General features: G+C 41.7%; 1 protein-coding gene across 3 annotated transcripts in view; it reads right to left on the bottom strand.

Moving 5' to 3' along the window:
- MPP4 (MAGUK p55 scaffold protein 4) overlaps positions 1–27178 on the bottom strand; it is a 245382-nt gene that overhangs the window by 35030 nt on the left and 183174 nt on the right. For all 3 annotated transcript variants that reach the window (XM_069226059.1, XM_069226058.1, XM_069226061.1), the window contains 3 exons: positions 24773–24866; positions 14831–14939; positions 1092–1226 (listed from right to left, as the gene is read on the bottom strand). In XM_069226059.1, the coding sequence (XP_069082160.1) occupies positions 1092–1226; positions 14831–14939; positions 24773–24866 (338 nt within the window). The remainder of the gene's footprint in view (positions 1–1091; positions 1227–14830; positions 14940–24772; positions 24867–27178) is intronic.

The raw sequence follows: 27178 nt of genomic DNA, 5'->3' as shown, positions 1-27178 counted from the left end.
TAATGAGGCCCTTACTATTTCCTTGTCCCAACAAACCCTTCCCCCCTCAGAGAAAGTACTCCCTGTAACTCCCTGTAACTATGAGGAGCCCACTCACCACTACAAGCATGAAACCCAGAGTGGTGTATGAGGCCATGCCTTTCAAATTTTTGTGAGTCTCCTTCGTCCTAGCTAACCCTGAGACAAAACATGGACATGAGGGTTTCCAGTAAATGGGGAATTTTTGTGAGTGACCCTCCATCTAGCCTTTCTGATTCTGGTCACATTTGCTTTTGCTTCTGTAGTGTATAGGTAGAGCGGATGCAAACATTGAAAACCCTTCTCTTCTTCTCATTCCCTTGGGTTCACCTCCCTTTTCATAGTGTTTTAGGTCAACCAGCCCTACATGAAGTTGGACATCAGTGGAACCTCTCTGGGCAAAGGCAAGAAACATCTAAGATCATGTTGAATTCAGGAAGGCATTAAATACTTGGCCTTTCCCCTACAGATGATTCTACCTACCCAAGACATAAAATCAATCTACAACACAAGATTGGCAATCACAACCATAGGCACAACAATCTCTCACATCCCGCAGTTCCACTCCTAAATTCACGCACGCAATCACAGCAACAAGGTTAGAGAAAGTTGCTGGTCTTTTTTTTTCGACATCTAACCACTTCCATACTTGAAGCCTATTCAATCTCAACCATAAACAACTATGCTTTACAGGCTGAAAGGTTACTATGTTTCACTCCTCTTAAATATATCATACACTCCAGTGCAACTACATGTGGCATGATACGGGAAACACTCTAGAGACAATGTAAAATGTTTATGACATAACCACACATCAGAAGTATGATATGTTCCATAAATACATCAGCTATTTAATAAACACTCTGTAGGGTACAAATTCCAAATAAAGAAAGTGATGCAAGATTTAGAAGAAGAATCCTCGGGGTGGATTTATGGGCTCTTGCACAAAATCATTTATATTGTCTAGGGGAATCATTTGCAAGAGAAAACATATAGATATTACAAAACGTTTTATGGCCACAGAGTGTGACACAGATGTACCAGCCCTGTAATATATCTTTTGCATTGCTTACCCTGAATTTCATGTTTACATAGTAATCTGTAATGATTCTTGCGTTCTTCCGAGTTTGCCTCATGCAGCCAACACTGGGTGGTTTGATGAAGATGACATAAGGCTTTATCTCACGATTTCGAATGCCTTGAATAGCCTACAAAGGGAACAATTCAATGAGAAATGTGCTTACACAACAGATATTTTAATGAAAATTGTAGACCATCTGTTGATCCCTGGGACACCAATAGAACTTTCACATTGGGCAAGCTTTATTCTTTGGAATGTGCCTACATTTGATTCCTTGACAGATATATGACCCAGTCTGATGGAAGTCACTCAGATATGACATCATACTCTACTTACAAGGTTTTGCAAGCAATCAGCTAATCACATAAAAAAGCAAAGTATGTGTTGGATGTGACCAATTACTCTTCGATTCAAAAGCCTTTTACGGCCACAAATCAGTGTAGAGCTCATGTTCTACCTATGAAACCTCACAAATATAGTATTAATTCCATTGTAGAGGCATATTTCACCAGTGCATAGAAACGGGAGCAGGGGTTTAAGAACAGTAGTATACAACAAAAAAGAGAGTTATTGTACATAAAGAGCATTATACTATTACTGAAATGTTCACAGCAAAAATACATCATTTTTTTGCAAGAATTACAAAATATAAAAAATATATAAAGATATGCATTTGACTCAATGCATGTATAACAAGGAAGGTTATGTTAAAACACACACATTGTAATATAGAATAACAGTAAGTAAGTAGACATCACTTGTTAAAAAAATATAAAGCATTATATAGAAATAATCATTGAAAGATTTCTTATCATCACATTGGCAAAAACATCTGCATTAAACAACAGGCTATTAGTCTATAAAAATGATAAAACCCATCACATTTAAAGACTTCACAATGTGCTCAAGAATTTTCACAGTCTGCCATTATCAAGCACTTTCTTACACCAATAATCATGAAACGTCCTACCATATGACTGATTAAGGGGGTTGGGAATAAAAGAAGATATAAAGGCTGAATGACAAGCTCTAATTTGGCTTTCTTTTAAAATTCAAATAATATATTTCCTGTGAGGACATTTCTAATGATGGCGGAAAAAGATACAGATTGTCATTGGAGTTGTATTTATATAGCGCTTACTACCCCTAATGAGGCTTCGAAGTGCTTTTCGGCAGATAGCGCGCTACTCCTGTAACCAATAGGATTAGTGGTGAATTAGTATAGGGAAATATGAGTTAATTTGAACTGTGGACATGTGAGTCTGTTAGTTGGATTGAAAAGAATAATGGAGGGCTGGAAGAGGGAAGAATCTAAAAAGTGTTAATTGAGAAATGTAGTAGTAAGATGAAGTTTGGGATGAGTAGAAGGAGAGATGAATGAGGGAAGAGTCTGTTGAAACAATTAGGGAGATCATAGTACTAAAATGAGGTTTGGGATGAGTAAAAGGAGAAATACATGTGGGAAGAATTTAGAAGGGTTGTTTGTGAAATCATAGTAGTAAAATGAGGTTTGGGGTGAGCCAGGACGGACAGAGTAGGGAAGAAGGGTTATTTTGGAGATCATTGCAGTTGAATGAGGTTTAGGATAAGTCAGAGAGTAGAGATAGAGGATAGATTGAGAGAGGTATAAGGTGAGAGAGAGTAGTGCATTGGAGGGAGTGAACGTTTTTTCCCTTTTCTTTTACAGTAGCAGTAAAGTAATAAATATATGACTACATAGAAAGGGTATATATGTATAAGGAAGATAATATATTGAAATTTAAAGTTGTATTCTATAAACGCAGATTTTCAAGTGTTGCAGTACTTGAAGGTAATTAATGTGTGTATTTTTTAGAACTCATTTTTTAAATGTATTTATTTAAAATGTAACTTTTTCCTCAACATTTCTATAGTGAAGTGCTGTTGATAAATAATCAAACAATTTATATAAAAAGCTATGCAATGATCTAAGAACATGTTAAGCATAGAATCATGTATATATGTTTAACTAACTGTTATACATACACCACTGTTTAGCACAACCTTAAGAGTATCTAAATATTTTAAAAAACATAGTTATTATACATATTTGAACAAAGAAATACGCATATCTAGATATATACATATTATCAAATTATAAATGTTTACATACACAGGGATATGCTGTACATTAGTGTTTGAGTATAGATGTTGTGTAAGAAAGAGGCAACTCTTGTGTATTCTTCTGAAGATAAGATAGTTATCTGTGGATCTTATATTTGGTGGCAATTAATTCCATAGTCTGGTCGCTTGAACAGTATGGGCCTGATTCTGACCCTGGCGGTCTATGACCGCCAGGGTGGAGGCCGGGGGTAGCACCGCCAACAGGCTGGCGGTGCTACATGGGCAATTCTGACCGCGGCGGGAAAGCCGCGGTCAGAAAGGGGCAACCGGCGGTTTCCCGCTGGTTTACCCCTGCCCAAAAGAATCCTCCATGGCGGCGCTGCAAGCAGCGCCGCCATGGGGATTCAGACCCCCTTCCCGCCAGCCTGGTTCTGGCGGTTTTAACCGCCAGAACCTGGCTGGCGGGAACGGGTGTCTTAGGGCCCCTGGGGGCCCCTGCAGTGCCCATGCCAATGGCATGGGCACTGCAGGGGCCCCCTAACAGGGCCCCACAAAGATTTTCAGTGTCTGCATAGCAGACACTGAAAATCGCGACGGGTGCGACTGCACCCGTCGCACCCCAGCAAATCCGCCGGCTCCATTCGGAGCCGGCTTCATCTTTGCTGGGGCTTTCCCGCTGGGCCGGCGGGCCATCTTAAAGTTAAAATGGTCCCCGCGGTCATTTGACCGCGGGGCGGTGTTTGGGCGGTTTCCGCCCGGCGGGCGGTGCCCGCCGCCCGCCGGGGACGGAATGACCCCCTATGTCTTTTTCTTGTATGGTGTTTTTTTTAGAGAGGTACTAATCTTGAGTGGAGGTTCAGTTGTTGAATGTATTCAGTGATTTTATTTCTGATGAAAAGTGATCCTGTTCCATGTATTGCTTTGTGGGTGTTACAAAGCAGCTTGAAAGTGGATCGTCTGCCAACTGGTAATAAATGTAGGGCTCTGAAGGCAAGGGAGATGTGGGCTTGTGGCTTTAAATGTAGGAGTAGTCTGGCAACAGAGTTCTGAATCCATTGTAGCCTTTTCACAGTTGATATAGATGATATGTGGCAGAGGCCATTGGCATAATATAGTTTAGACAGTACAAGAAAGATAGCAGGCTGGATCTTGTGTGGAAATCCCAGGTGGTGGAAGATGTGTTGCAGAGTTTTCATGGTGATGAAGCTTTATCTTGCTAATTTGTCCACTTGGGCATTTATTGTCAACTTTGAGTCTAGGTAATTCTAAGATTTCTTACTTTTTTATAAGCTTTAGGGGTGGTCCCAGATCATCAGGCCAAGTGCAGAGTAAGTCATAATTTTTCCAATCACAACATGTGAGTATTTCTGTTTTGGAAGCATTCAATTTGAGATGACTCCATGTCATCCCACGGCTCTAAAGGCAACTGAAAACATTTGAGTTTCCAATGTCTTTGGGGCTTTCCAGTTTAAAGAGCATTTGTGTGTCATCTGCATAGTTGTAGCATGTGTGCTGAAATTCAATGATCAATGTCAGTAATGACTTTTCGTAGATGTTGAAAAGCATGGGTGAGATGATTGAGCCTTGAGGGACTCCTGCTTTTTCGAACTACGGTTTGAATGACAAAGAGGAGGTATAGATGACATTTGTTCTGTTTTGAAGGTAGAATGTGATAAGATCGAGAGCAATGCCCTCTATGCCTGCTTCGTAGATTCTTTGTATTATGATGTCATGGTCAACTGTATCAACAGCAGCTGAAAAGTTTAAGAGAAGTAGTGTAGCAACCCCATTGCTGTCTACTGTGTTTTTAAGGTCATCTCTGATGGCAATGAGGGCAGATTCTGTGCCTCTTCCTGGGCGGAATCCAATTTGGTAGTATAAAAGTATGGAGTTATCTTCAATGAATTGAGACATCTAGGCGAATACTGCTCTTTCTATACGTTTGCTCAGAAAAAGGTCTAGTTTTGATAGGTCTGTAGTTGTTGGAGTCATGCAGGTCCTGGTTTGTTTTCTTTAATAGTGGGCATATGTATGCCTTTTTAGGTCTTCTCGAAAGATTCCTGTAGTTAAAGAATTATAGATGATTCTTCTTATTGGTGTGGCAGCAGAGGTAGATAAAAGAATGTTCTTGAAGATCAAAGATCATAGTTGGTTCATCTATCTGCGTGGTGATCAGAATTGTAGATGGTGACAACTGATAGTATATAGTGCTGACTTTAAATCTAGTTAGACGATATCGCTCACATAAATTATCAATCTGCATTAAAACTGCACCTTCCCATTGATCTCCATTCTACAAAATGGGTTAAAGACCCATTTCTTATCTGCATTGACCACTCTCAGAGTGTGTACTGCCTGCTGCTGTAGACAGAGCGCATTCTGAGGGTGCTGTGAGCACCCTCTGTGCGATGGTATTGGCCGCGGCTCCCTGAGGAGCTAGGCCAATGCTGCTTCACTGTATCCACCGGGCTGACTGGCAGAAACCTCCTAATAGGGCAAGGTGTGTAGACCTCCAGCTTTATGACGGTCTCCTCACCCCAGGGCTGGCGGGCTGACAGTTGGCCCGCCAAACTCGTAAAGAGGCTCTTTGTAAATTTACCCCATGATGTTAAAATATATAATATGACAAGCAGGGGCACAAGAGGTATTTAAGAGGCAGTGTAAAGGGAGAGTAATACGGATTGGTAGGGGTACTAAGTGAGAGAAAACACATTATTTTGTGAAATAACCAACATTTCTCCATTCTTTTTTCAAACAGAGGGAGAGTGTGTGAGTGTGACAACTCACCATGCCCAATTGAAAGCACCTGTACCCTACTGTTTACCACAAAATACATTTATTAGAGGGGCGGTGTAACACCCCAAACACCCTTTCCACCCCAAAGCTATGCCCCTGTGCATGACCTAATTTTTCTGTGTGGCAAAAAACCATCCCTGAGTTTCCTGAAAACTAGTTATTCTGCTAGTAAGTCGTCTGTCCAATTCAACTTGGAATCAAAAGCGACCGCAAGGTAATAGACCACCTTTACAAGGATGACCTGTGCATCTGAATTCATGCTTTTGGGTCATGTCTTGGGCTGAGATTCATAAAAAAACGTTTTTACTTTTTTTAAGTGTCTGATCGTTCGTACATGATGCATAACATGTGATCAACTCGTGAAACCCATTGTTTGTTCTTAACAAAATGAAGGCATTGTCCACATACAGCAGTGCGGATATGTGGTTACTGCTCGCCCTTGGTGTGCTCTGATTACTTTTTCTCAAAACTCCCTCCAGGTACCTTTTATATAAAAACAAAAAGACGCCAGGACACAGCCCTGACATACTTCTGCTGCTGAGGCAAAATATTCTGTAGATTTTCCTCCTGGGCCAAGCGTGCATTGGAGACATATATATATTTTGAATGTTTTTATTTTGGTTTTTACTATATGAAACAAGTGATAACCATATGAAAACAGCATACGTCCCTTTTTTCCAACGCATTTATCATAGTGCACGTCTGCTTCAGTGCAATCCATCTGCACAGAAACAGTACATCTTAGCAGGCCAACTCTTCAGTGTACACCTGCGCTGAATCACCCCTTCCAGAAGCAGTCGAATGTGGGAGACATGCCTCCCATGATAACGCACCAGTAGTAAACTTTAAGATAGTGCTCTTCCCCCTCCCATCCCAAACTACAGTGCTCCCTCCACCTGTTCTACACCTTGTCAAACTTTTTAGAGCATCCTCTACTAATACAGACCACTCTTGCAACCTCCATGCACATAGCCATGCCTATGAGCCATTGACTTTTTAGTGGCAGTTGTGGCCTGCTCACAGCATAGCAGTGTCCCTTTTTGCTAGCTTAAATCCTTAATGACAAGGTGAGCTTGTGTGAGGTCAACATCGCTTGGGACTCCCAATAAGATGAATTGTGGCATCGCAGGAATGACCACATCAAGAATAACTTTCATTTCTTCAATGATGACGGCCCAGTATTTGGCTATGGAGGTGCACACCCACAGTGTGCATGCCATGAATGTACCTTCACCCACCCCACACTGTAATCATTGTAGACTTGGAGTCCTGCCCATTGTTTATGATCGACTTCTATTGTAGTAGATCATGTGTAGGATTTTCAGCTATAATATTCTCATTTTGAACTTACTGGCTACCTCCTTAGGATGCACTGGATAACTTGTAATCAAACTAGTCAGTTTAAGTCATTATTTCCCAATTTTTTGTCCAGTTTTACACAGTCAAAAGTTGTGGTTCACAAAGGCCACATGTAAAGTGCCCCATTACAGATTCACATACTATATGATTAATAAGTACAGTGCCAAGGCCTGGACCAAAGGCATAATGTGTCTGCCAAAATCCCTCTATCTTGTCTGAAGAAACATCAAAGGAACCTTGAGAAAGTCTTTGGCCTGGGAATCGAGCAATGTGATTGGGCAAAAACATTTAGGGTTATCCCTAGCTCTCTGCTTAAAGATGTGAACAATGATGGGTTAAGGCCATGAATCTGTGATAAAGAGTCGTGCCATAGTGTTTAATGCAACAGTTAACAAAGGGCAACAAAGAGTTGGGTTATGTCTATATAACTCCAATGACACACTGTGAGGAACTAGGGGTCTTATTACTTGGACTAGCGTTTTAAGCATGGATGAGTTAATCTATAGAGAAAGTCAGGGGTTCTTTAGTATTCAGGAGGATTGCTAACTGTATAAAGTGGAAAAATGGTCTACCCAAGCAGAAATATTCACATGTGCCCTATAATCCTCTGGGGAAAACGGAGGATTGTTTAACGTCCTCCAGAAACCTGGTGACTTGTTAGTTAAAGAAGGATCACTTAGCTTTACACATGCTTCCCTTTTATAGCTCTATATAACCATACTAGCAAACTTGCATTTTTTATCAAACCACTTATTTCTCAAATTATGCTCCTGCTGAAGAACCTTTCATGTCTTATTTGCGATTGATCGTGTTGACTCCATACGGTCTTAGGTTGTGCCAAAGTAATTGTGGGGTAATTAAACTCAGGAAGTCCATTATTGACAGTCTAAATCTCTGCCTCTCTGCAAACAGATGTTTTATCTAGGTCAAACACAGATTGTTCGATTTGCGAAAGTTCGTCAAAGATCCATTTAAACATGGGTTGGAATTTTGAGTCTAATAGATTTGGTAATGCAATCGATTAGGATTGGTCTTGAATTTCTATGTATAAGACTGAGGTTCCCTTGGACAAATTTTTATGGAACCCTGGAGGTACGTGCGAGTCACCCAAGGGCAGAATATCTGCAACACACATGAAAAATTCTGGGACTTTTCATGTTTTATTGGCATGACCCACACACTTTACTGTCTAAACTGTAGTTCCTCGCAGTGCACCTCTTAAGCAACATTGTTGCATAGATTTTATACTTATTTCAAAGTGTTTCAGACTCTGTCAGGCACCAGTGGGCACATCCTTGGCCTAGAGTGCAAGCCAGACATGTCCACATTCAACACAACTGGGAGGGAGAGGTGCCTAAATCCATGGGGGTGCTTGATGTAACACAGACAACACCTGTCTGTGGAGTTCCTCTACTGCATATGTTGACATCCTTCCACCTTGCTGGACAGAAGCTGTGGTGGATGAACAACAATCAGAAGCTGATCTTTTTCAGAATTCAGTCGAAACTTGTCCTGTTTGTATAGGTATGTTTTAGTGCACCTTCATACCAGTTGACTAGCTGAGGACAGACCATACCTAAAAACATGATCCATCAATGATATCTTCATTCTACCGTCTACCCTCTACGCTCATGGAACTGCAATGCTGGATGTCAATATCCTTATTCTAAAATCACAAGTTTCTACTTTTTATCACCAAGCATAAAAAAAATTTGATCTGCCATTTAAGGTGGATAGTTTCTTCTTCTTCTTAATTGCATACACAGTAAAGTCATGGGGCTTGAAATTTGATGCCACAATTGTATTCATCCCACACATCAAGAGATAAGCTCATTCACCTTGAAGATCAAATACTTACTATCACCAGCCAAGCTAAAAATAGCAGCCAACCCCATTAACTTTCAGTAAACTGTTAAAAACTCATCTTTTGCACCTTCATCTGAATCAGCTCAGATCAGATGTCTATAATTCAATCAAATATGATTCTTCATCTTACAGATAAATCCTTATTGCTCCTTGACTGCGTTGTTTTGTTTAAAGAGCAAAAACACTTAATCAATGAAGTTTACTCTAGAAAAACATTAATCAAAATAATTAACATATAGGAGGATGAACCATACATGGTATTGGGTTTAGCTAATAATGCAGTTTCTAATAAATATCACCATGCACATTGATTCCCACAAACATAATCGGTAGCTTAAGTTATGTCATGCATCCTTTGAAAATTAATCCATGATTTCTTAACCCTTTGTGTCCGGCCCCTTTTGGGGCGGTAAAACAAATGTCAGGCAAGGATTACTGGGCCCTAATTTTGGTTGAGGTCATTTGTCACTGGTGTCCTAGGATCCGTCCTAGAACGGCTGTGCAAATCAGGACATGAACATGACTCATGGTAGTAGGTTGAGCAGACAAAGGCCTCTCAGGAAGTAGTGTGAGAAGCGATAGCTCAGATCTCAACATTAAAACATAATAGCCTCCATAGAGAGAGTTTTCGTAGGTACTACAATGGTTAAGCAGATACACTACACTAACCAGTTGATGGGTGTCTTCCTTCGTGTTTCTATTGCTGCCCATCAGTTACTGATTCCCTATGGCATTTTATTAGATACTGCAGCCAGCTTTCATCCTCTTCTACCACCAACTACAGGCTGATAGCAGGTTGCAGATGTTATATCCCCCTTCACAGATACATTCTTAGCCCTGGCACATGGGTGTGTGGTGGGAAAGTGGTATGGGTCATAAGTGTTGGTCTGCTGATATGGATAGTTGACAATCTTAATTTAGACACCAGATTTAAAGGGCTTCCATTGAAGAATGGAGAAAATAGTGTGCACTTGGCACTTCTAAGGTGAGTTCCGGCGAACCCATGGGAACTTAAGGTGCTGGACCTGAGGGTAGACTCACACTTTACCCTTCAGATCTAGAGGTCTTCCAGGGGTCAGGACCAAGATTTAATTCCTGGTTCTTCATCACCTCGTCGGGTGGCTCCGGGTGCAGAGGTAAGTCATAGCTGTCAATCATCAGGCTGGTCGTGCCAAAGCTGCTTTGCTGCTCCAGTCAAAGTCACTTCCTTCAGGCTACAAACCAACAGGAGGTGGGTTGCTGACAATGTCAGTCCCTATGCTGGGGGGCTGTTCTGGAGTCAGTGAACATCGCAGGGCCATTGGTTTCCGTGCAGATGTCCAACAAGCCTTGGTAGCTGCAAGGGTGGTCTACAAGCTTTCTGGCAGCTGAAGGTCGTTTGGTGGGGAGTAGAGGTTTGAAACTTGGCGCGGGCGTCACTTCCACTCCTTAGATGCTGGACACTGAGTTTCTTTGGGCTCAGGCACTCAGAGTCTGTCAGGTCGCAGTTTTTGGACCTCAGCACTTCTTTACTCCTGTAATTTGCAGGGGACTAGTACCACCACTCAAGGAGGTCTTCCTTCGAGTTTCCGTCTCCAAGGGGGTCCCCTGATTAGTACCAATGAGTTTTCACAACTAGCACACGCTGGGCACATGGTTCCAGTTCTGGTCTCCGTAGGTCACTCTGTGTCCTCTTCTTTGCGCTGGGGATGGAGTCCAGGTCCTGTTGTTGGTACAGGCATCTCTTTGTGCGTCTTTCTTTTTGTCCGGGTAAGATCTAAGTTCTAGTACCATGGATTCCCTTAAATCCTGGTTTAGGGGGCATTTAAGTGTGTGCGGGACAGTGGCAAATGGGCTACTGTACCTGCGGCTAGTCTGCCCCAGTAGTGACGAATTCCTGTGGGGAGTATGTCACTTTCTATCCAGAACCCACTATTCTAGGGGTCTGCCAAGATGGCACAACCCATCCTTGGCCATGCAGACCTCCTAGCCCACCCTTGAAAGTGTGTCTAGTTTGAGGGAGTTGCACACCTCCAGCATATCTAATTTCCCGCCTGCCCGACCAGGCAGGTAGGTATTTGTCCTCCACTGGGGGGGACAGCCCTCTGCACATCACAGGCGGGGGAGCCTTTGAGGATTACTGCCCTGATGCTAATCTCAGTAGCGAGCCAGGGAGGGAGGAGGTGTGACCTCCTTCCTGTCCAGGCGTCTTGTGGCCTGCCAATGGGCTAGCTCCACTAGCAGGATGTCGGAATTCTGTCTGTGGCGGCAGCTGCTCGGGAGAGCCCGCCAAAACAGTACAGGACTGGTTAACTTGGTGAGCACCCTCTAAGGGTGCCATCTAAGCATCTGCTTTTTAATGCTAAACAGGGGCATCATGTTCAGGGTTAAAACGCACAGTGTTTGATACCAAACATGACAGAATTTGGCTGGGCCAATTCAGAGCTGGACATCTGAGCAGTGGTCAGATCCAGCCCATGTTATCCAAAGGACCGCCGGCTAAACAGGCCAGTATTGCAGTGTAAATGCCAGCACAGGGGCATATGTGCACCTGAGCATATGCCCTTACTCATGGAACAGTGCACCCTGTCCCCTGGGCTAGAGGGGGCCTGCCTTGGGTGTGACTGACCTGTCCATGGGGAGTAACAGGGACTGTGCCTGCTCCTGGTGTGGGCAGAGTCTCACTCAAGCAGCAGGCTGCTCGTGCAGGCTGACATGGCAGCTCAGCAGTGTCTCTTTTACTTGGGGTACTTAGGGTGGTACAATCAGCCCTGGTACCCCCTTTACCACCCTTGCCCTGGGCACCATTTACTGGGGGCTTACAGGGGCGGTAAGGTGATTGCCAATTGGCCTAGCAATTCGACATACCATTTTAAGGAAAAGAGAATTGGTACTGGGACCTGGTTAGAAGGCCTCAGTACAATAACAGGTCAAAATCCACAGCATCTGACAGCAAAAAGTGGGGGGTGACCATCCAAAAAGGGGCACTTTACAACATATATTAACTTTCAGTAGGCTTTGATGTGCCATGTGCCACAAGGCAACTAGGCAGATGTTGCATTCCTGCCCAGCATTAACATTCTCAAGGCCTTCCCATCTTATAGTCTCATGATAATGTGCAGGGCAAAACATCTTGTGATCTACTACCTCATGTCAGTGTTGGGAATCACTTCTCATCTAATGCTCGGGCCATTTTTACTCTTTTCACATCCTCAAAACTGTAGGCAGTGTCATCATTTATTTTTGTATGCATCGTTTTTCACTGCCTGGTCCTTTTTGGTAAATTTTTAGACAGGAGGCTTCCAAAGAGCTGTCTTGAATCACTTTCATCTCCTCATCTGGAACTTTCAGTTTGCGCTGCCAAGGACTCCTCGCTATTTTCTAATGTGCAGGCTGAGGTTTGTAAATTGTCAATGTTCCCACTACATAATATAAACACATACTCCTGCCGGTTATGGTGAATTAGGGCTGTGTGGTGGGCATCACATGTATTCCTGGCAGCTGCAGTAGGTCAGTGGCTAAATGACCTGAGTCCTCTCTTTTGCTTTACATCAACTCATACTACCTATTCTGCATTTTATGAGTATGTCAGATGTTAGCGCATGTGCCAACATCACGTGATTTTATGTGCATGTCTTCATATCAAAGTGCAAATGCAAACGTTTCTTAGATATGCCTGACCTACATCAGAAAACACTTAATACATGAATTTCTTCACAGAGGAAAATCAGGCAAACTATATAAACCAAAGGGGCTAACACATGGGCTTTCATCCCTTAAGGAGGGTGTCAACACTGGCCTCCTATCCCTTTAATTGCTACTGTCCTGGACTGGATATACAAGCATTAAAATTGTGCAACATTCTACAAATAGCCACATTCTGTTCTCCTTTAAGGGTCGTCTTCAGCATTCCTGTGGTGAAATTTAGTGCCACCCTCCCTCTTAAACATCTGTTAGCTTGGTTATGACAAAAGGAGTTCGATATGGACATCCATCTGAAAACGGCTTGTTTGGATATCCCTTGACCCTCTGAGGCCTGAACAAAGAAGATACTCAATTCGTCCCACTTTCAAATGTCCTTAAATTAATCCATATCATAGCAGAGAACATCTTGCATTTAGCACCAGAAATGATTAATTTTCTTGGTATTACGGCATAATATTATATTGTGTATGATTTGGAAAGAATGTGAATCCCAATAATGCTGGGTACATGAGGCTTTCTAGAGCTAGGTGTTCGAGGTCTGAGAACATTTGATTCACAATGCATGTCACAAAGTGCAAGACCTTTCCTTTGTATCAAATACAGTCTCTTACACTTGGAACACGTTGTCTGAGGAACACTCTGTGGCAGAATAAAAACATCGTGCAACAGTCTTCCTGAATGTCCAAATGATCTAGAAACAAACTTACTATGTTTTCAGGACCAGGGAGGCTGTACTGTCACCAGTCCTGTGCGCTTATGTAGGAGAGCACAGTTGGCATGGCATTCATATTGGGATGACATCAGACTGTGTAGTAGGTCTACTAAGCATAAAATGTGGCTATTCATGTCAATGTGCATCTTCCTCAACTCCTAGACACGATTCTGGGAATGAATGGGCACAAAAGAAAAGCATACCTAAATGCCTTTAAGCAGAAATTCAAAATCTCTTCCCCCTGAGTCTCTTGTACCTCCATTTGCGCGAGAAAGTTCAGAATTTTGTATTCTGAGTTGTTGTGAATAAATCCAGTTAAAAAGTTCCACAGGCCAAAGATATCTCTTGTGTATAGATTTTTTTCTAGAACCAGCTTGTGGCATGATTCGCTTTCTAGCACACAGTTCCCAGTAGACGTTCCTGCGATATAGCCTTGTAATACGGCAGATGGGATATCCACCCTGTTTTGACAGAGTATCATGTCTGGCAAACTCTACATCAGGTCGTAAGTCTAAGATCTGATCACATGACCTGCAGTAAAGATGTGATTGTTGCTTCCAGTGGTACTAGTCTATTTACCTTGTTGACCACATAAAAAAGCCTACTACATACAAATAAACACCTGCATAAAAGTCTGTAATTAATGCTACTATGTTAAATATTTAGAAATGCATGCCAGTCTACAAAATACTGAATGCTAGAGACTTTTCTCTCAAAAGGTTAGTGACATTCTTTGAGTGTAATATGGTAGTTCATGCTCACAATAGAGGATGTTTATCAGTGGCTTGAAGGAGGCTTGCCTTCTGTGCGTTATTTCAGTATAACTTGTCGAAAATCTACAACTCCTGGTTCTTATAAAGAAAGTTATGCTAAATCCATATTTCAGTGAGACAGTTTACCAATTGAGGGCCCAATACATTTATGTACTTTCACTTCAACCTAGAGATAATGAGAACACCAGATGGGGACTAGGAGTAAGTTGATATTTTCCAAAGCTGATTCTGCACCCCTACATGATACGTTTGGGAAAGAGCACTTTCTTATATTAGGAAAATTGAAAATAATGAGATTCTATTGCAAGTAGACTATAAGCAAGTATCCTTCATGCTATATGGATCCTTATAAAATACTGAATTCTGAGCGTTGATCTTCTCTGAAGAAATAGTACACTACATCTGCCCTTGATCTGTCCCACCCAAAGAATGTGTCAAGAACATGTCTTCTCTTCTTACCTGTGGGTCCAGATCCACTATACAGACCTTCCCTTCATCAAAAACTGCTCGCACAGAGTCAATACTAGTGCCATAAAGATTTCCTTTATATTCGCCATATTCAAGGAATCTGCAAGAGGGACAAAGAGAATTGAGGTGTGGAAAAGTATGCATGTTTAGTCAATCTAATCAAATGATGTTGTACAGCCTCATACTGAGCTTCTGACTCTCATGCTGCACCAGTTTTACAAACAGTGATGGCACAGAGTCGCTCATCATGTGACCTCCTTGTATAAAAGCAACGCCAGTATTTGAAAACCACACAAGCTCCCAGATCTAAGTTTCTCTTGACTGTGAAGTTGTAATCATGAATTTAAGCTTCCTGTGGAACTTGTCCCTTTTATATGGTTCACTTTGCTCTGCTATTTCTCAAGAACATAGTACAAAACTTTACACTGATTAATCAGTGCTGATCTGTCAATGCTGCATGTTAGTTTATCATTTGTTCTTGCTTAATACAGACAAGTTACTTACCAGTTGCTGTTAACATTGATTCTAGTCAGAATCCTCCACACTGCCACACCTCACACTCACTCCATCTCCCCAGCCATCCAGGAAGACCTCCATATCCTTCCTGATGGTGGGAATTTTTCAATTGTGAGAAGAGCCTTCTGCTGACAAAGAGGAAGATACTTTGACAAATAGTGTGAGTTTGAGATGGAGCTCATGCTGGAGAATGGGAAATTACTTTCCTATTACTATGGCAGCTACGCATGGGATCATTTTCAATTGATAAGTGTCAAGTATTACTCTGGAACCAGGCAGGACGTCAAAACTCTCTGTGATGGTGGGGGAAATCTCAAACCTGTGAATATCAGAAGGAAACCCACGAAGAAGAAGATGATATTTATATGTAGTTGTAGTTTTCCAGTATACCTTTTCTCATATGCATCAGATACCTTTCCTGCATTGTGGAGAACTAGCAGCATCTGAGAAGGAAGTACAAAAAATATGACTAATTAAACAACATCATGGGGTAAGAATATGCAGTTTGGTTTTACAGCCCTTCATTTAAGAAGGCACCTTCTTCAGGGCTTGCTAATGTATATGTCATGTCATTTCAGGTGTCCTGTTTTTGTCTCTTAATTTCTGGCATTGAACATTCTTCCACATGTCATGTCTCCTATACAGGTTAAAGGAAGGAGTAAGGTTGACAGTAAGGAAGATAGCTATCATTACAACCAATCCAATCTGCTGGATGATTATTTTATAACATGCTGAATTACTGGTTAACTGAATATATATTTGTATTTATAGTTTTGTTTGTAAAGTGCTTGTGCACGGAAAGGAATCATGTGACTGAAAAACACTCATAATAGAGAGAAAACTGCTGTCTAACCTGTAGCCAACATTAACAATATATGAAAGTTTTTAAACTTTCCTAAAAGCACTTTGAATCTTGATTTTCTTAAAGGATAGCAGTAGATCATTAAAAAGCTTAAACGCCATGAAGCTGAAGGAGCCGGTTTTATTTCTTCCCCGTTGTGTTTTTTTCCTGGGTTTTAAGAGCTTATCAAGTAGGGAACTACGTTTCCTCCGACATACCATCCTTCATAGAAGGATTGGTTTGCTGCTCATACACTAACGTAAAAATCCAAAATGAGCATTTTCCGACATATCATCACACTTTATGGCCCTTTTTTACAGACCAAAAGTGATTCATACACAATGAGTAAACCAGTATATCTTTATGCCTCAGCGAACTTTACACTTTTTGTGAATGGGTTCAGATTTTAAGCGAAAAATCATGCATTACTGTGGCATTATGGTAATTTTAACAAGAGAAATGAAAATATCTACTCATTTAAAAGCTCCCTGCAAGAATCAACATAAGAGAAATATTTATCTTTGACTATTTATGCACTAGGGACAATTTGTAACGGTATACATTTAAAGTGTGGATTTCCATCATAAATGAACTGTTTAATACTGGTGATTGAGTTAACAATTTGTTACTAAATGCATTATTTTAATTCATGATATTGTTTTATATGTACTGTATGAGACTTATACATGTAAAGGTATCTCAAAATAAATACACCCTGTAATGGTGCAGTTCCCAGCTCCAGAGTAATGGTGATTTTCCGCTTAAGTATTAGGAAATTACTGCACGTTTGAAAAGTGCAACTGCACTGGGAAGGTGTGTATGAGAGAAGATTAATGTCCCAGTTTTTAATATGTTAGGCATAATAAACACTTTCAAATTTTGTTGTTAATGAAACTGAGAATTAGAGAGAAAGTAATGGGCCTGGATTAAATCAAATCAAATCAGGGTTTATAAAGTGCAACAACTCACCCGGAAGGGTCCCAAGGCACTAAGCGGGGCTTGTCCTCTGAGCTTCAGTTGAAGACCCATGTTTTAAGGTTCTTCCTGAATTGAGGTAGCGACGGTTGTCTGCGGTGCAGGGGCAGGGTGTTCCAGCTCTTTGCCGGGAGGTAAGCAAAGGATCTTCCACCAGCCGAGGTCTTCCGTATGCAGAGAACGGTGACTAGTGATTGTGGAGCAGAGAGGTCTGGTGGGGGAGTAGAAGGTGATGCAGTGGTTGAGGTAGGTGGGTCCTAGGTCGTGGAGGGCCTTGTAAGTGTGGATGAAGAGCTTGAAGTTAATTATTTTCTCAATAGGAAGCCTGTGGAGGTCTTCTAGGTCATTGGAGATATGTTCACGGTGGGGAATGTCCAAGATGAGTCTGGTGTAGGTGTTTTGGATGTGCTGTAGTTTTTTCAGGTTCTTCTGGGTGGGTCTGGCATAGAGGGCGTTGCCATAGTCGAGTCTGCTGGTAACCATGGCATGTGTTATGGTTTTGCGGCAGTCCTTTGGGATCCGTTTGTAGATCACCTGGAGAAGGTGGAGTGTGTAAAAGCAGGAGGATGCGACTGAGTTGACTAGGCGGGTCATGGTGAGCGATGAGTCCAGGATGAAGCAGAGGTTGCGTGCGATGTTTGTTGGGGTGGGGGGGTGCCGAGGATCGAAGGCCACCAGGATTCACCCCAGGCTGCTGGGGATGGTCCCAGGATGAGGATCTCGGAGTTAAGCTTGAGGCTGCTGTCCTTCATCCAGGCAGTGACAGCTTCCATCCCATTGTGGAAATTCTTCTTGGCAGTAGTAGGGTTTTCAGTCAGTGAGATGATCAGCTGGGTATCGTCGGCATAGGAGACAATGTTCAGTCCGTGGGTCCTGGTGCTGGATGCGAGCAGAGCCATGTAGATGTTGAAGAGTGTGGGGCTCAGGGAGGAGCCCTGTGGACTCCGCAGCTGATCTCCATAGGTTTTGACAGGTAAGGCGGGAGTCTGACTCTCTGTTTTCTACCAGACAGGAAGGAGCATATCCATTGTAGGGCCTTTCTGCGGATGCCGGCTGTGTGGAGGTTGGAGCAGAGGGTGAGGTGTGAGACTGTGTCAAAGATGGCCGATAGGTCCATTAGGATGAGGTCTGCTGTATGGCCATGGTCAAGAAACGACCAGATGTCATCTGTGGCAGCGAGGAGGGCGGTCTCTGTGCTGTGATTGCTCCCGAAGCCTGATTGGGAGTTGTCCAGCATGTTGTTGTCCTCGATGTGCTTACAGAGCTGAGTGTTGATGGCCTTTTCGATGACCTTGGCTGGGAAAGGCAGCAGAGGGATGGGGTGGTAATTCTTGAGGTCCCAGGGGTCTGATGTGGGCTTCCTCAAGAGCAGGTGGATCTTGGTATGTTTCCAGTCCTCTGGGAAGGTGTCTGTCTTTATGGAACAGTTAAGGGTGTGTTGGAGCTCAGATGCGATGGATGTGTTGGCCTTGTTGGAAATGTGATGAGGACAGGGGTCCATTGGGACTCTGGAGTGGATGCTGCTTATGATGGTGCAGGTCTGGTCTGTGGTGAGGGTGGTCTAGCGGTGCAGGGTCTGTGGTAGTTCGATAGGTCGGATCTGGGGGGTTGTTGGAGGGCTCAGAGGGTTTTGGGATCCAAAGCTGTTGTGTATGTCTTTGATTTTCCAGTGGAAGAAGTTGGCTAGCCTGTCGCAGAGGTCTTGAGAAGGTGGGATGCTTACTGTGTCTGATTGGAGTTTGGCAAACTCTTTGACCAAGGTGAAGAGCTCTTTGGTGTTGTGAGTGGTGGTGCTGGTACAGTCCTGCAGGGTGGCTTTCCTGGTGACTCTGGTGGTGGGATTTGGTGGCAGGTTTGAAGGCCTCAAAGTATTGACTGACTGAGTATTGATTGACTGAGGACTTGCTGTTCCTCCATCTTTTCTCTAGCCATCTGCAGGTGCGTCTGGAGTGCAGGGAAGAACCAGCTGGCCTTCTTGAGGTGGTGTTTAGCTGAGGCCTTACAGAGAGGTGCTAGGGTGTTGCCGCATTAGGAGATCCATTGGTGGAAGTTCTGTGCTGAGATGCTAGCGTCTGTGGTGGGAGGCGGGGGAGACTTGATGCCGGTGTTGGAGAGCTGTTCCTCAGTGATCTGGTTCCATTTTCAGCTTGGTGTTCAGAATGTGTGGAGGTGGATCATCGGTGAGGTGATGGTGAAATGGATGCAGTGCATTAAACATCAAGTCAAAATAAGAAAACCAGGAAAAGAACAGATAATTTAATAACTAAGCCAGAAGCTGATGCATCCAGTGATTTTCTCACTTGCAAAGCCTGCAATGCACAAAGTTATAAGCTTATGAGGCTCAAAAATCTAAACTCTGACTTTTTGTGAGTTTTGAAAGGACAGGTAAAATGAATCTCCACCCCTTCTGGCTTGCAACAAAATATATCAATCCTAATTTACCACTAACCCTGTTGTTGCAAAGCAACAATAGTTACCACATGCCCTTCTCGGTGGGTAGCATTCTAGATGGTAACTGTGTGAATGGTAGCTGGAGGCATCAGAGAGAGCAGATAATGACTCCATGACATTTCTATAATCTTCCCTGTCAATTTTGTGGTGTGCCAGTTTCTTTTGTAGCATAACCTCTGTTTCTTGTCCCTTTAACTTCTGTCCCCTTAAGAAACAGTGACTGCAATAGCAGCACTTTACCACTAAAGAGATGGAGGACTGTTAGCTCATGCAAGCCCCCACTTCTGCAATTGTGAAGTGTGTGAGAAACAATAATTTATTTCAGTTATTCGAAACCACAAACCCTTCCATACACTTAAGATCAAGTTAATAATTAAAAACCTCTATATGCAATTGGGAATTATTAAAAACGCAAACATTGCAACTAAATCATCACTTAAGTATACTTAGCATTAGCAACGTGTACAGTCTGAAACATCTGTCATTTGGAAAGAAACATAATTCGCTGTCCATCTGTTACCAACCCATCTTAGGGGACTGACTTTCAAAAGACCTGCTTCTATAGCGGCTTGTTAAGCGTCAATTAGCTACAAATAATAGTGCCAATAAACAGTAAAGAGTCAATTCATAAGAATGCAAATGGCTGGTATAATAAAGTCTCAAAAAAGTGATGGATGGAATGCTTGAATTAGTCTCTGCCATTGGTAATTACTCGGAACTGCATCTCAGTCCATCCTCACACCGTGCCACCTCAGTTTGGACCTAGCTATATGCAAATCAGTTTTGATCCTTCCTTCTCCTATGGGAACACTCCAGCCCGAAATGCCAAGCCAGGTCCTCCCTGAACCTGAACACAAGCAGCCCAGGACCGGTTTCACCCTTGTTATGGGCTCTTCAGCCAGGTATAGCTTGGTTCCAGTGATATAGTGTGCTCTGTACCCACGTCTGGCATACCCATCCTCATGTCACTTAGGGTGACATCAGAACGTATACAAAAAGTGGTCAATAGAATGCTTGAAATAATCTCAGTCACTGGTTATTACTTGGGCCTTATCTCAGTCTATTGTTGTTTTGCACATCATGCCACCTCAGTTAGGACCCGCTATATGCAAATCAATCTTGACCCTGCTCTAATGGGCACAGTCGAGCCTGAACTGCTAAGCTAAGTCCTCATTGATCCGGAAAACAAGCAACCCAGGACTGATTTTGTTCTTGTTATGAGCTCATCAGCCAGGTAAAGCTTGGTTCCAGTGACAGTATGCATGGAACCCACATCTGGGCATACCCGTCCCACATAGGGCATATATACTTTTAGTAAATAGCTGGTGGCACTGATTTTCACAAGCTCTTTAAAACTGCAATGCTTGCAAACCAATGCTAAGGAAACTTGTTTGCACGTTGCAAGCTATTATGCAGAGGTATGATGTTGCAGAGCACCCTCACCCATCAGCTCACGTTCTGACTATTGTACACCATTATTAAAGTTTATGCTGGTAATCGATTTTCTATGGTCAGATTCAGCTGTTAACTGACTAAAATGTTGATAAATTTGCTGAAATGAGCAAATTGTCCTCTCATGCAAAAGATTTAGCGCTAGTCTGCAAGTTCTCATTCCAAAGGAATTAAAAGCGTTTGGAAGGAGGAGCTTGCAGTCGTTTAACAAGAAAGTGCAGGTGCAAAATAGGTGAATAATAATTTTGTTGTCGGCAGAGTCTGCATATTCCTGATGGCAGGCTGACTGTGCTAGCCCAAGAGTTTTAACAGAATTATTGATGAATATGCATGTATCCTGAATGTTGAATTTGTCTAGAAACTGTAATAACATAGGGAAAAATAATGCACGCATTTGAAAGTATGATCACGATGAATGGCCACCAATGTTCACAAAGTGTACTTATCCATGGCTTATTAATATGAAATGTTGAGCATATGTTTAATTAATGTAGTAATACATCATATTTGGGGTTATGCATCATGTAATTGCTTTATTAATTGAAAACCTTAACTTAGCTGAGGTCTTGGCCTAGTTGCACGGCCTCATGTCAAGCTGGATTTCTTGCGCGTAATAAAAAATGGCCGTCTTAAAGAATTGGGTTGTGATTTTCCACTGTGCTGACCAAATGTGCTTGTAGCTTTCTAGAAGATGCTGTTCTTGCCAAATGTAACAATAGAAGTGTAATGTGTGTAAGACTGACTTTCTCATGAGGAGAACAATGGAGACACTGACTGGAGTATAAGCTGCAACAATATTGTTACCTGACAAGCCAGATGATGAGGACATTACAAGAAAAGCCAATCAGTGACATGTGAACTGTGTACTAGTAGAAATTATAGGTTTGATATTTTAATTTTATTGGACAAAGTTTGAACATGGGCTCCCCTGACCAATGGGGACTTGAGAAGAAACTTCAGGAACCCTAACATAATGGACTACACTGAGAAGAAGCGGCCATTGTGCATTTGTCTTTTGCCTATGGCATTTGCCCATTTTCTATCTTACGGAGAGGCCATTATTTTCTGAGCGTCTTGATAAGAGACGTGCTTACTTTAATGCTTAAAGACTTTGCCCATTCCGAACTTTGATGCTGAATCCTGAATCCTTGCTGACCAGACTGATGTCCTGAGGATGAAGACTGGTACTGCTTGCTGATCCATACTGAGAATAGGTATTATGAATTAGAATGTTGATTATTATGTCTATTTGCTTTTGCTTCTAGGTACCAACCGCAATATTTTGATAGAGACATAGTTAGATGTTTTCCAAATTTCTGTTGACTAAATTGTTTTTCATAAGGCCCAACATGTTAATTCTAATCTGATGTTAGTTCGGGAGCACATTGATGAAGTCCACTATATGGAATAACATTTGAGGTCGTTCTTTGCTGAAACTAAATGTATGTGATATTGTCTGTGCAGTTATTCTTGCTATTAATTTGTACTGAGAATTAGTATGTGTTGGAGCTCAAGCCTTGATTAGATTGTGTTTCTTTCGCAGACTCGGACAGCCAGTGATGTTTCTGTATGTTTATCATTTGATTTTGAGATTAACTTACATGACTTTAGCATTGTTAATATAGGGAAATAAACATTCTAACTTTTACATAAAGGTGTGGTTATTCATGACTACGAGGTCATGGGGTGTGATAATTACTGACTCCCATTGATTACTAATGTTATTGATTTTAATTGATTATTGATGTTACTGATTGATTACCGATTACTGATCTGCATATACTGATTCTATGGTGGGAACATGCTAAATGTGAGTCAAAAGGTTCATCAACCTCTTTCGTCCCCTTGTAAGTTTACTTATTAAGGTCCGACGCGCTGACAACTGCCAATTTGGCAAGAGGTCATATGAAGGAAAAACGCAGAGGCTAAAGTTTATATTAAAGTATCCTCTAAGTGCACTTGCCAACAAGGTCTGTGGCAACAGTCATTTTTAAGAGTTGAGAGCCAAGTGTGGCTTCCATGACTGTAATTTTGGTTATCACTGGCAAGCGAAAGGCATTGTACCTGTTTATTTAGGAGTGGGGTGAGAACACATATCTTCAAAATGTAATCAAGTGACTACAAGTGAGATGAACTTATAGTGCCACATATAGCCACGTTTTATTAACTGGAATAGGTTGAATTTATTGACTCACTTGTATTTCCACAGATAATGAAACGCGTTGTCTTTTAGCCAACCAAACTGACACAGTGCAAGTTTCACAATGAGATCATAGTGTCTGCCAGGGTTAGACCACAATGTTACCGTAGCTCTACTTAAACTTCCATAACCTATTTAAATCTGATCTCTTCATAACCCCTCTACTGTTTCTCTGAGCAATTTGAGCCTAAGCAGTCTTTAATCAGTTCGGTTACAATCAGAATACAAATTGATGGAGACATGCACCCTTATAAGATCTATTGATCGACTGCCTCTAATATTATTGTAACTACTCAGTAGCTCTGATTCTCATCAACGATGACCTCACATTCATTGTGATTATATTAAAGCACGTTTCTCAGTTAGAGGTCCTTAATTTTGAAAATATTCTTACCAATTATTTGAGACGATATCCTATATCCCCTCACAACAGTCAAATGGGTGCAATTCTTGACTGATAAAATCAATAAATGAAAGGGATTTTCCTACATACCCTGGTTTAAAAATTATGTTTTAAGTATAAGTATAATCACGTTGGACTCACATTTAAAAGACACAAATGGTTTGATAAGCATGACCGTCTCCAAATACTGCAATTCACTTATTAATGTTATGTTTCACTTTGGGTTTATTTGTACTTACAAGACAGAAACATGTGGAAGTGGATATGCTTATAGAAATGTAATCTCAGTGACTGTGTACCACAGTTAACATGACTGAAAAAATAATTTCTGTGTTGAAGTATATTTTTGTTAGTTCTACTATCGTTTTGTAATGCTGTTTTTTGGGGACATCATGGTAAAGGGCTCATAACTCTGTAAGCACTGGTACCTCAAATGCATCCCTTGGTGAGTTGACATTATAATGCGTGGGTATAATTAGTACAAGCCTTTTAGTTTTAGATTTATAATAGATATTATATGTACCTACTTGCACTGAAGAAGTCAAAGCAACACATGCCTGATGAAACATGTATTTGCAAAGAAGGCTATAAGTGGCTTTGAAAGTAGTGATGAAATAAAGAAGATAATTCTGTGTAAATTACAAGAAGAAATCATCATGAGATACTGGCGTGCTTGCAAGAACTCTTATCTGCGAATGGGAATTATCTGAACTAACATATTCTATGTGAGGTGTAGACCTAAATAGCCCATATCTTAGTCCATTAGCTCTATCAGTATGGAGGGGAGCTGAAGTCTAACAATGGAGTTATGTAACCTGATGATAAAAACTGCTGGAGGTACCCATGCTAGAGTGCCATGAGGTATACACATCAACACACCATCAAGAATGATAGGACACATCTGCCTTTTAAATACTAGTGCAAAGTCAGAGGCAAAGATACCCTGCTTTGTGACTGTGAGAAATAGGATATATCTGCAGATAAGATAATGAGGCATTAGAGATGTGAAAGTGAATTTGTGATGAATAGTGTAGTTATGGGATGTAGCTGTAGAGTTACAAAGGCAATCCGGGGCGACCATCAGTGATACAGTACCTGTGACTATACACCATGCTTTCAAACACGTCCTTAGTCACAAAGTGGTATTCATAGCCATTGTTCTCATAGGACCGCTGTGGACGAGTGGTGTCTATTAAAAAAAATATATATATTATATTTATGAAACGTAATTAGACTTTAAAATATTAAATATATTCATACATATATTACTACATGAAGATTTCACCTTTGGTTAGAAACACTCCCCCCAAAATACAACTTTCAGCTTTAACATTTAGGATCTCCACATTCAGTTCTTAATCTTTCTAAGGCAAGGTATCTGAAATCTATACAGCACAAGTTAAATGTATGTGGCCCACATAACTGGCCCTAGTATCTCTACTGACACTGCCCAGTATTAGAAAACTAAGAAGGTAAATGATCATATATGTATTTTGAACTGATTCAAGAAACGGCAGTAGGTTGGAGCAGATTTATCATAACGTTAAATAGTTGGAATCCCCAAGTACTAAGCATGAAGAAGGCATGGTTGCTTACCTCCAACAGTGATTCTTAAGCAGTTATCATCTTAGCTTTAAAACGTGTTAAAATGTGAAACACTCTTTGCACAAGCAGGGAAAGTTACTTATCTGTAACTTTTTTTTCCAGATCCTTCATAGATTCACAAGTTTTAATGATGCAAATAGGAAATTGTCCAAGAGCAAAATATTAGTAAATTCATAAACGAGTGGAAATCAGAAAGTAGAATCATTCAGAGGCAGAGTGCACATTCCTAAACCCCATGACATGAAAGAGAACACATCACCATCATATAAGGTGGCATAAGACGTCACAGAAATGTGTCTTCTCCAGATGTATAGCACAGTTGAGAGTGTATAATATATGCTGCACTGTACTGTATTTGTCACAGTTAACATTTATGGAGTTTCGTGTAGAGCTAAACAGGGCAATAACATTGGGATGTAATGGAATGGCTTATGGCCACCCTTTAAGAAGGTGGGGAGGACGGTGGGATAGACATAGTACCCAGCAGAAAGATCATTACTGAAGGTAAGTAACCTATTCTTCTGAAGGATACTTCTACCTGCAGAATCCTCACCTTTTAAATAGCAAGCAAACACAGTAGATTACTTGGAGGAGAGGCTTGAAGGGATAGTTATAAAAGGACATTCAAGAGGACAAATCACGCTAAATGGCTGTGCCTTTGCACTTTGGAGTCCAAACAGTAATGCTGTGCAAGGGTGTAAATGGGTCACCCATGTTGTTGCCCTGCGTAATGGAACTCTTCTTGCCGTGGCTGAGGTGAAAGTCTTAGTACTGATGGAATTAACCCTGTATACTCTCCAGAGGATATTTATGGGCCAAGGAATAGCACATCTTAATGAACAGAATGATCCACCTAGATAGGGTTCTTTTCTGTTTCCTATTCTATTGCCTGTATACCCTATGAAAAGATGGTCATCCATTCTGAATTCCTTAGTGTGTTCGATGTAAAAGCTGACCATCTTCTTTGTTGCTAGTCTGAACAACTTCTCTCCCTCCTTGGTTGGGTGTGGAGGGATGTAAAAATAAGAAAGGGTGATGGACTGATCCAGGTAGAATGGGGTTACCACATTTGGTAGGAAAGTAACTGTCATTTGAAGGGCCAACTTGTCATGGAAAAAGCAAATGAAATGGAGGGTGTTAACTCAATACTTGCAGTTCGCTGACCTTTCTTGCTGAAGTTATGGACAACTGGAAAAACTGTTTTAATAATCAAAAGCCTCAACTGGCAACTGTGAAAGGGTTCAAATGGAGACCCCATCAGAAAAGTTATAACTATATTAAGGCCAAAACCAGCTAAGGCTGTTTGCCCTAGTGTTCAGGGATCCTAATAGATGGTTTACAACCAGCCAAACCCCATGCTGGTGAGCTTAAGACCATAGTCTCAGTGCTTCCTCACTCTGAGAGGTTGAGAGCTCACACTTCCCTGCTTGTGGACATACAACATCCTTATTGTGCTGTCCGTCAGGATCTGGACTGATCAACAGCAAAGGGAAGGAAAGAATGCCTTCAGCATCAACTGAATTGTCCAGATTAATATGCAGAAGCTGGTCCTCTGGAATTCTTCCAGATGGCCACCCAACCCTAGTTTAGAGGCATCAGTTACTACTGTAGCTACAGTTACTTGGCGTTGAAAGGGCATGCCTGCTGCAAGGTTTTCCTCCACATCCTACCAAGCTTAATCTGCACCTGTGTCCTAGGAGACCACAATGGTGTCTGACGAGATCTCACCTGTGCAGGAACTATTGCCTTTGCAGGTACCACTATAAGGCTCTCATGTGCCAGCATACATGTGTGATCAAGAGGATGCAAGACGCCAGCAGACCTAGCAGGCACAAAACCACCAGAACTGGAATTTGAGCCCCTTACTAAAACATCAGAACCATGTCCCAGTGGTCC

Source organism: Pleurodeles waltl, chromosome 3_1 (assembly GCF_031143425.1).
Source record: "Pleurodeles waltl isolate 20211129_DDA chromosome 3_1, aPleWal1.hap1.20221129, whole genome shotgun sequence".
NCBI lineage: Eukaryota > Metazoa > Chordata > Amphibia > Caudata > Salamandridae > Pleurodeles > Pleurodeles waltl.
This window is presented reverse-complemented; position numbering and strand designations above follow the sequence as displayed.